This window comes from Miscanthus floridulus, chromosome 8 (genome assembly GCF_019320115.1).
Source record: "Miscanthus floridulus cultivar M001 chromosome 8, ASM1932011v1, whole genome shotgun sequence".
NCBI classification, from domain to species: domain Eukaryota; kingdom Viridiplantae; phylum Streptophyta; class Magnoliopsida; order Poales; family Poaceae; genus Miscanthus; species Miscanthus floridulus.
The window spans coordinates 124,006,489-124,017,302 of NC_089587.1; the positions used below are offsets into that span (position 1 = coordinate 124,006,489).

The following is a 10,814-nucleotide window of genomic DNA, read 5'->3' on the forward strand; positions in this document are numbered from 1 at the left end:
AGGCTGCCGAGCCCCTGAAGCATACCGCCGAGGCCTTGGGGGGAATTATTGATCCTGGGTGCTGATTCTGAGGCCACAGTATCTCCGACGTGGCTCCCCATGCTGCGTTGTTCTCGGAGCATGAGTTGGCAGCACAGTGAGGCATGGGCGTCAACTATGTGCTTTAGTGGTTAGCACAGTGGCGGGTAACTTCTGCCCAGTCCTGCCTCCTGTCCCATCAGCCATTCTGCTGTACTGTGCCGAGCATGCGGCCGATGTCAGGGGCAGCAGTTGGCTGAGTTAATGTGACACGACGTTTTGTCAGAGGGGCGGGTGAAGGAAGAGGCAGCGGAGTGCTGCCGAGCCTGCCTCGCGCAAGATGGAGAGTCGGCGGCCCGGCCGAGGCCCTTGGTGGGGGGTCGCTCGAGGCCAGCGGTGAGGGGGCCTCGGGCGAGTCGGGGAATCGGCCGAGGCCAGCGGTGTTTAGCTGGTTTCGACTTTTACGAAGTCTAAGCAGCCGTTTTTTGGTTCTTGCTTAGGGTACCCCTTCTCACCGTATCCGACAGTACTCTTCTGGAATCGGGTATCTCTACGCATACTCTGGAATTGTGTATTGAGCGCTGCCACTCGTTGAGCCAATTGACCCAAGTTGTCAAATTCTTATCCCAGCAGCATTTCTTTCCACATTGGCAACATTCCTTGAATGGCTAAAGCAGCTAGCTGATCATCAGCCAAGTTTAATGAGAAGCATAAGTTTCTAGTCTCTCGGTACCTCTAAAGAAACTCAGTGCCCGATTCATTAGTCTTCTGCCTTATAGTTGTCAGATTAGTAATCTTCTTTTCTCCAGTCCTAGTATAAAAATATGTATGAAATTTCTTTTCTAGATCAGCCTAATTGGCAATGGAATTGACCGACAGTGATGAAAACCAAGTGAAGGCTAGTCCTAATAGGGACAAGGAGAAGAAACGAACTTGATGGGCCTCCTCAATTGATGCCTCGCCCAATTGTGTAAGATACCGACTAACATGTTCTATTGTGCTCGTACTGTCTTGTCCAGTGAACTTAGCAAACTCTGGAAGCCTATAATTTGTAGAAAGAGCGACCAAATCATACCATTCTAGATATGGGCGTTTGTATGAAAAGGTCAGCCCTTTTGGCTTCAGACTAAACTAATTCTTAATCATCTTGGTCACCTTTAGCAGCAACTCGTCAGCATGTGAATTTGGATTTATCTACACCTGCTGACCCATCTGTGGATTAAAATCCCATGTGCCTTGATACCTTGGATTTAGAATCATGTGAAAGGTGTTATAATCTATGCCATAATGATACCCTTGTGGAATCTCTATCTGCTGGGTCCTTTGTTGGTTCACTGCTTGAAGTCTCTGGTTATAGATATGAGGATCTATATCTCTATGGATCTTTTGAACTAATGGTGCTATTTTTTGAGCCGACGACGGTATGTGGCCCGATGTGCCAAAATTAATCACCTAGTTCTGACCTTGCCCCATCGGTTGTTGCACATGTTGTACTGATAGTTTAGGATTATACTGTATCTGATTCGTAGTAGTACCTTGAGCTTACTCAGATGAACCTTAAACTACCTGGACATCATCATTATCAACTAGTGCTGCTTCTTGATGGCTAGTACCGACTTGATTAGTCACTTAAGTCGACGGATGTGGAATCTTGTAATAAGCCAGCCCAACTTGACCAACTGGAAACCCATGAATCGCCTCTTTCATGGTGTTGTGGAATGTGTCTAAGAAAGCTTCATTATGGTTTGATATGACATCACGAACAAATTTCTTTACAATTTCTATAAAGAAACGCTTGTCATCAGCTTCAACTGCATCTGTCTGCCCGTGTAATAGAACTCTTGATAGTGGATATTTCTGAATAATTGTGTTGTCACGTGTTTTGGTATAGGACAACAAACATTTGTTCTGAAATTCTTCTATAGCTTTGCCGATGACATCTTTATCTCCATCAGGTAGATCTTCATAATGTACCATAAGGATGTCGTTGTTGTTGTGAACCCCCATGACGATTGTGGTATCCCACCGGGCATGCCAAGAACGTGTGTCGGCACGAAAATTCGTCTCGTGCCGAGGGCATACGAGCAAGCCGGAAGGGTCCGCTCAATGGAGCTAGAGATCCATCTAGCTTCAGCGCACGGATAGTCGATCCTGTGCACTCCTCCCGAGACATGCCAGTCAATTTGACCCTGCAATTGACAAGGAGAGAAAAGCTAATCAGTAAGTTAAGGCAGAACATGCCGGTGTTGCCAGACAGTCCCGAATGTGCGGCTCTAAGAGCCGATATGGAAGGAAATCGACTAAATAGTCGATTCCAGCATACTCATAAGAATAAATCAATTAAAGCTCATGAAATCATGGAAGGTAAATCGATTATCGCTTAGGATAGATCTCGTTATTTAGACAAACATTAGTCAATGGCAAAAGGATGTCAACAATGATTAATTTATGCTAAGTCAATGACTGTAAGTAACCGAATCCCTTTTCATATAAAAGAAACAACTCATCATCATTTAACCATTTGATAAAGATAAATCTAATAAACATATTAGATCTTATCTACCGCTATGACCAGTGGGGCAGGAGGCAGAATCATGCAGGACGTAGAAACAACAATAGATTCAACGACCCTAACTTATTACTTATATCAATGGGGCATGAGGCAGAATCATGCAGGCCGTAATACAATAATAAGATCATGGGGCTAACATATCTTTCAACCTATCTTTACTTCAACGGTCTTGTGATGTGAATTGTTCGTGAAAGCACTCGATATCGGCTAAAACAGCCGATTCAGGCATAGCGCACAGTTAAGGTCGTGCCCTATCAGGAACAGATCTACCAAATAACGATTCCCACTCCACGGTGCTAATAGTGGGGTCTGAGGCAGAATCACACGGGCCGTGATAACGAGCCATGGAACGGTTTTCGCTAGCCAATAGATCTACTCAAAACCAGACATGCCTTAACCACACACTATGCACGATCAAGATTGACATAAAACAGCCGATAAAACATAACTCATCGTTTATAGTGTAGATTAGATCAAATTTAGATCAACAAACGATGGGTTAAACAGAATATAAGGCTGATCTAGATTAATCCTAATCGAGCGAAGTGATATTGCTGTAATTAAATAAATAATGGAAGCAATAAGCAATATTGATAACTTAATGAATCTATCCAAAGGAACACCACCCTTAAATAGAACCGATAACTTGACATTAATCTAGTTCAAGCAGTGAAGGTCGACCGGATCGATGCAGCCGTACTTGAACTAGACAAGAGTCGATAACTAGCTTATACCAGAGTCACAGTGAAGGTCGACCGAATCGATGCAGCCGTACGAACAGAAGTATAAGGCATGACAGTACTTACAGACAAGCAGTGGAGGTCGACCGGATCGATGCAGCCGTACTTGCTGAAGAACTCGCCGAGATCTATTCTACTCCTACACCTAAGGGGTGCCCGGAGCCGAAAAAGTAACTTGTATTTGATTAATTATGTGTCCTTTACAATAGTCGAGGTCCAATATTTATACCCGGAACCTACGCATTATTCCTACCTAAGCACGACTCATCACAATTTTTGGCCCTAAAGAAAACATTCCGAAATTAAGACAACTTAGACTCAAATTTTTCTCTTTTTGCAGAGTCCAACATGCCTTGTCCCGGCGCCAATCGTAGCCTTTGTCGTTACCTGCCGGCGCTATCTGAAGAAAGCCGATTTCAGTGTTGCATTCGAATCAGCCGATACTGACTTGCACGCAATTGATTCATTGATGACATGATCTTGGGAGCTTTCGAGTCCCTGCGATTCTTCTTTCAAATTTTGGTGTAAACACACATGTTGCAATGGTGTCGGTAGCTGGGGGACAACGGTCTACCATGATTTTTTTTATTTTTAACCTTTTTAATACTATTTATAATACTAACACAGTTTACTTTTTTTTTGTAAACTAACTTGTTTGGTGCCAGAGTTGTTTGGCCGCGCCAGTGCAATAGGCGCGGCCAAACAGGTTAGTCTAAAAAACTAACCGTGTTAGTTTTATAAATAGTATTAAAAATAGGTTAAAATAAAAAAAATCCCTACTGCAGGGTTTTGGCTCCTACCTCACGCGGTGCGCCTTATCCTCTCCTCTCCCTCCCCTCCATCTCGCCACGGTAGTTCGAGCTCGGCGGGAAAACCCTACCCGTTGAGCACGCAGATGCTTGCGGAGGTGGTGGCCTCTAGTGGGCCGACAACAGCACGATGCTCACGTGGTGGTCCCGAAGCAAGCTGAGGTTCACGCCATCCGCTCGCTACGCACGGGAAACAAGCAGCCAGAGGCGTCTGTCCAGACGGGCGCTAGTAACACCCAGCCATGGTCAATATTTGGTCACGCTTGTTTGGTGTAGCCAAACAACTTCCATTTGCACCGTGTGTCAACCAAACTCAGGGAGCGTTGGTTTTTCACCCAGAGATCAAAACGGGTTAGTTTCCATACTGCTAAACCCTACCAATCCGCTCCAGAACAGTTTTCACGTGTGATAATTCAACATAATCAGCTTATGGTGTCCACCACATCAGAAAGACTACACGAGCATGTCTGGCTCACTCGTGATCTATTTTCCTTACAATGCCTATACCTCGTATTTGCAGTACTTGCAACATAAAACACAAGTCCTTTTACAATTACACAGCCCCCCGCCCACTCAAACATATCAAATTTGCCAGGAGGGAGACCCAGCACATTCATAATTGCACAATTGCAACTTACAGAGAAGCATATCTACAAGATTGCAAGGTGCCGTCTTTTTGTAGTCAGGGTTTAGAGGGAAAATCTAAAAACGTGTTTCAGAGGACAAACTCGCTAGCACTTGTACGTTTCTACTTCCAAAACTTTCAGCACGAGCTTCACCTCTTGACTGAAATGCTATCCATAAAAGAAATGTGTATGGCTTCAGCCACCGAACTGACTACAATCAGAGACCACTTCAGACATTCCTTCCTGTAACAGCTTTTCTAGCCACTAAAATGCACAAGGGATCAAGAAAGCATCTCAACATGGTGTGGGTGGCATAAACTGTCAATGGCATGGATCAGTTTCCTCCGTGGACCTACAGCAACAAGGCCCATATCTTTCAGCTGTTTCATAGTAAGAGAAGCAAGCTGATACATCCCCAGCTTTTCAGTGTCCAATATGTTAACAAACCATCCAAGACCACAACCGAAAAGCCAATTCCTCAGCCCATCAAACCCAGCAACCTGTCTCTCAAGAAGCTTGGCTCGAATTATCTTATTCGCAACAGGTGAAGATATAATTGGCATCATTGGCTTACCCATGCTTCCAAAGAAACTTGTTGCCTTCCCAGTTTCTTGATGAAACAATTCTCGAACAGCATGATCCTTAGTCCATTCTGTTTTTGCAACAGGGACAGCAGAATTGTGTGGTAATTTATCACCTGCCATAATTGGAACATCCTCGTGGACTATACTGCCATGCACTGGAGGGGAGTCCTGACATTTCTTGGCTGCCAACTTCTCGGGGTGCTTCTTTCTGGGAGCATCGCAGTCTCTCTTGCTCCTAGTTATGCAAGACTGCTTAGAACCTATTGTGGGCATATATGATTGAGGATTTGCAGTAATAGGTGATTGTGGAGGAATTAATATGGTGATACGCTGTTTCTTGACTATTACCCAGTCATCATCCCCATAAATGCAGTTCCTTGAACATATAGGATCAGCGGAAACCTCTGGATGTGGTTTCTCATCACGAACATTAGACATGGCTAGTGAAGTGTTCATAAACAGTTTTTTATGCACACAATACAAAACCTCCTTGGTGCTTAGAGAAGTACCTAATAAATGTAGAACAATAACAATTAACAAAAGCTATCTAGTGGACTTAGCTATATATGCTGCAAAGTATGAAAAAACTTGAACAGAAAGGAGGGAAGCTAAGACAAGAACAGGAATAGCATGAACCAAGATATACAGTTCTGCTGGACTCTAGCGCACATATCTTGATTGGCTCCAGTATATAGCATAAACCTTCCAGTTTCTTCAACTTTCAACAAAATATAAATAAGCCTATATCCAATCAGTCAACTGTTCATTATTCATAGCCATCAAATCCATTTGCACTTGACATATCGTTAAGACTCTTACTACCATAGTGTTTCATTGCTTGCAATGGTGAAATCAATGCATTAAAACTCAGTTCACAGATGTAACAATGTTATGAGCGACAATCAACAAAAAGCATGAAACGAGGAGGTCCATCCTATCTAACTCTACAAGCTCTAGGTTAAAAAGATAAATTAACAAGTACCATAAATGCATGTAGAAAAAGCAGCATGGAAAGCAATGAAGAACGCATTGCTAGGTGCTAGCTTACCAGGCATGGTAGTTTCGACCATGATAACAGAATTAGTAAAATTACTTCTCTCCACTTTTTAGTTACAAGAAAAAAAACAAAAGGCACTTATATCATAAATTACAAGAAGAAACAAATCAAATATCAAACATTGAAAACAAATTATAGCATGAGGATGCTGCCACTTGTCATGTTGTTGTATCTAGTTAATTGAACATCCAAGGATGAAATTCTAAGATACAACTCTTATGCTGCTATATGCATAAAGAGGAAACACATAGTGAACCTAAGCTGTCCAGCCTCACCCAAATTGACTGGCATACCTACATAAACAATTAAACACAAGGTTCCAAAGGCGCTAGGCACTAGGCAGGCACCATGCCACTGATTGGCGACTAGGATGCCTAAGCGGAGAAACGCGATTAAGTGTTTGTGCTTTTTTTTTCTTTGGCGCTTTTTTTTTTCTTTGGCTGCTGGGATGTGTTCAAGTGCATCATTGCATCACAGATTCACTCCAGCCTTGTTACAACAAAAGGGCCAGCAGGCCAGCAGCGGTATCTCCCTTGGCCCATTAAAAATCCTACACCCCAACCTTATCCATGCCCATTCTGTTTCCCTTCCCATTTCCCTCCCAGCATGCACACATCTGCCGCACACCCGCAGAGCCATCTGCACTTCACATACCGCAGGGTCTGGGATTGCCGGACTCAGGTGGCCCAGGCCTCTTGATAGCACGCACCATGGAGGCGCGCGTGGGGTGGTAGTTACTTGAGGAGTTGGTGCTTGAGATTCTCCTTGCTGCTGGCACCAATGCAAGATGTGGAGATGGTGGCTGCAGCCATGGCACAAGCACATATTGTTTCTTTGCGTGCTGCTGCCCACCGCGCTCGCACATGCTCCTGCTGCTCACCCGTCCACGCGCTAGCTTGCCATTATCCCGATTTCCCATGATTCCATGCCATTGGTCGGCGTTTAATTGAATGCCTATGGCCAAGGTGAGGCGCGAAGGGCTCCATTTTGCGCTTAAATGTCCTAGGCGAGTGCTTAGTTGTGTTTTTTTAACACTGATCTGAAGAACACTGAGCAGCAGCCATAGATCCAAGAGGAGACATGGCATCATGGTAGCTGAAGTCTTGCCCTGCGGTGAGCAAACCCTTCACGAAGAGGGTGGATTAGGAAGGCTAGTGTGCATGCTAGAAACAGCAGGCAGCCCAAAAGTTGGGATGGGGGATGAAAGGGTAGGACAGGGACATAGAGGCCAGTTAGGTCAGGCGACGGGAGAGGTGGGCAGGTGGCAGAACATGATGGCAGAGAAAGGGCAAGCGGCTGAGAATGCATTTGAGCTTGCGCTAGGATTATGCTAACATATCAAGGGAGTGACTGCTATGGACCAGTGGTGGGAAGTTAACATGAATTTTTCTTTGTGTTGCATAAGCTGTGTACAGGGAAAAAACATACTCCCTATGTTCCAAATTGTAGTTTACTTTGGATTTGTCCTAAGTTAAACTTCAACATTAACCAAGTTCGTAATTTAACCATCTGTAACATAAAATTCATTTCATTAGATTCTTTATACTCCCCCTGTTCCAAATTGTAAGTCAATCTTGTTTTTCTAGATACATAGTTTTTGTTACGCACCTAAATATACATTGTCTAGATACATAGTTTTTACTATGTATCTAGAAAATCTTGAACGACTTACAATTTGGAACGGAGGGAGTAAAATATATTTTTGATAGACAAAGACAAAGTCAACTATAATTTGGAACAGAGGGAGTACCTGAAAACAACAAACTTTCATCAGAGAGAGTACCTGAAAACAACAAACTTTCATCTTAGTATGGAATACTATAGACAAACTTGATCCAGTCAGTTCAATTTTTCAACAAATTATGTTTCGCTTGGGATTACCATGAGTCTAAAATCCAGAGTCGGAGAATTGGATTTTACAAGTTACTATGACAGAAAAGGTCCACTTCTAACGTTATGTTGACCACATATAGAGCATATGCGTGACGATGAGATGGAATGTTCAACCATGTTGTCCACATTTCTGTCAGATCTTTAACTTTTGAGTGCACTGGTCAGTCAATGTAGGCCACCTAAATCAAACACTCAATTTCTAGTGGCCCTCAATACATCTCTATTGACAAATTCCATTCCTTTGCGCAAAGAAAGACCAGTGGTGTCCTAAGTCCTAACTCATTGAGGAGGGTACATGCTAAGGTCCAGTAAACAGGTACGGAATTAACTGGGGAGAAAGAGACTGATGTCCCAGATTCACAGAAGCGTATGGCTGCCCAAAACAAAATGAAAAGAAAAAAAGACTATCCATTTCTCGGCCCAGCCGCAAAGGATAAGTGATGGCGGGGATGGATCACTGGTGACGAGAGAAGCATGCCTCTACCTATTTCACTTTGCTCGCTTGGGCAGTGGCAGGCCCAGGATTTTGAGGTTGGCTGGTTGCGCATTCAAAATATGAATGGGTTTCAAAAAAAAATGACAACCTAAAGTTGTAAACTACAACATAAGTATAATTGCATAATACATAGCAGATATAACAAATAATATATAGCAGATGCAACTGTGACGAAACTGGTTATTGCAAGCAACAATTCTAATCAATGTTATTGATGCGATCTTGATGTCTAATTTAATCAGCAGGATTGAGTATGTATTATTCTGATGATTTCTTAAGCGCGTATCGCATGGATTAATAATTGTTAGTCGCTACTGATGGCTTTTGCCCTTGTTCAACGAATCAAAGCTTGGCCTTTCCAATCATTTTCACCATTGGATGACAGACTGGCTATTGTGTCATTATCTGACTCGCTTCAAACCATTTGCAGTAAGCGTGGAGATGTGCACCTCCACTTCCTCTCTGAACTGTTCCGACCACAATGGTGATTAACAATAGTTGCCAACTTGCCAACGCTATAATAGTGATCAAGATTCGTTTTTCAGTGAAAGATCTTGGTAATTGTCACAACAAAATGGTTAGTTCCAGGAAGTTCTTTCTGTCTCTACCCATATATTCCTGACTCTAGTCTTTCTCTTCCTCTGCCCTTATTTTCATTACCATAGTTGCAATATTGAAGCGGTTTCAAAAAATCGAGTACTGATCTAATATCAGTAAATGGGAAGCCAATTGAATATTGATGCAGTTGGTGCTGCAATCGATCAGAGAGTCAAGAGTATTCAGACCTGCTCGGCTGCTCCTGTTCCGTTTTCGCTGCTCAGCGATCTGGCCTCCTCGGTGGGACAGTGGCTCGGTGTCTGCCGCGTGGGCCGCGCCGGCCTCCAGCCGCGGAGCCGCCGCCGGCCTCAGTGGCTGCTGCGGCGCTGCCCCGGCCGCAGACCGCAAGTGCGCGGCGTGGCAGCCGCCCAAGCCAAGCCGAGAGGAGAGCGGCCAGTCCGCCGCCGCCGCCTCGAACGGACAGAGGGTTTGGATCGCAGGAACGGGAGTCGGGAGGGGAAGATTGGGAGAAGCGCCGTCACGCTGAGCGGACGGAATCACGCACGCGCAGCGCACGAGCGCAGCGGTACGTCGACTGCCGAGCGGACTGCGGATGGGGGAATTGGAGAAGTTGGCCGACCGAGATGGATGGGGGAGCAGGAGACTACTATTTTGGGCTCAATTCGGTATTTAGCTCTGTTTTCATTTTTAATACGCTACAGGAAGCGGGCGTCTGGCCGGCTGAACGCAACTTTGGTGAGCCGCGCGACGCCAGGCCAAGCTCACCTCATCCTCCGTTTCTAAATAAAAAAACCAGCTATTTCAAAAAAAAAAAAGCTTGTCCATGTACTCGTTTCTATCCGCTCACTTGCTTCTATCCACTTGCTTGCCACCTCCAACGCTCGATCGCTGGCCTAGTTAGGCGCGGTGCGGCGACCGTCTCCAAGGATGTTGTAAGTGTTTTATTTGGATATTACAAAAGTAGATTGGGATGTTGCATATGTTGTAATGGTTGTACACGTATGTTGCAAATTTTTGTTCCCAATGTTTCAACGTATGTTGCAAGTGTGTTTATCTGAATGTTGCACGTGTTTCACACATAAGTTGTATGTGTTTTATCTGGATGTTGCATATATTTTGTAATGACTTTTTCAAGCGTTTTAATGTGTGTTTTATAAAGTGTTTCATACGTATGTTGCAAGTGTTTCAACCTTTTCGAACGTATATTCCAAATATTTCATTTGGATGTTTTAAAAGTAGATCGGGTGTTGTATCTCCCTCTTCGCCTTCTGCTGTCTCACCTCGGTGTCTCCTCTTCTCGATGCCGGTGATGTTCAGGCGACGTGGGTGGGGCGTGCGTAACGGAGCAGGCGTGGGGTGTGGGGAGCAGCGTCCGAACGCAGGCCTCGCGCCAGGCGTAGGACGCTAGTCGTTCCTATACATGCATATAAATGCATAAATATATTATACATAAAAATTTCT

At 44.3% G+C, this 10,814-nt stretch overlaps 1 protein-coding gene across 2 annotated transcripts; it reads right to left on the minus strand.

Annotated features, from left to right (window-relative positions):
- Nucleotides 1-4,583: 4,583 nt before the first annotated feature.
- Nucleotides 4,584-9,995, minus strand: LOC136477251 (uncharacterized). 2 transcript variants are annotated; one of them, XM_066475367.1, is made up of 3 exons: nt 9,581-9,995; nt 8,157-8,189; nt 4,584-5,858 (listed from the first exon to the last, which is right to left on the minus strand). In XM_066475367.1, exon 3 carries the CDS (start codon nt 5,803-5,805, stop codon nt 5,047-5,049), a length of 759 nt encoding a protein of 252 aa, XP_066331464.1. In that variant the 5' UTR covers nt 5,806-5,858; nt 8,157-8,189; nt 9,581-9,995; the 3' UTR covers nt 4,584-5,046. The 2 variants fall into 2 exon arrangements, with proteins under 2 accessions (XP_066331464.1, XP_066331465.1); XM_066475368.1 differs by lacking the exon at nt 8,157-8,189.
- Between the last annotated feature and the right edge of the window lie 819 nt (nt 9,996-10,814).

Coding starts and splice junctions, on each gene's coding strand:
- LOC136477251 (XM_066475368.1), bottom strand. CDS start 5,805: ATGAACACTTCACTAGCCATGTCTAATGTTCGTGATGAGAAACCACAT.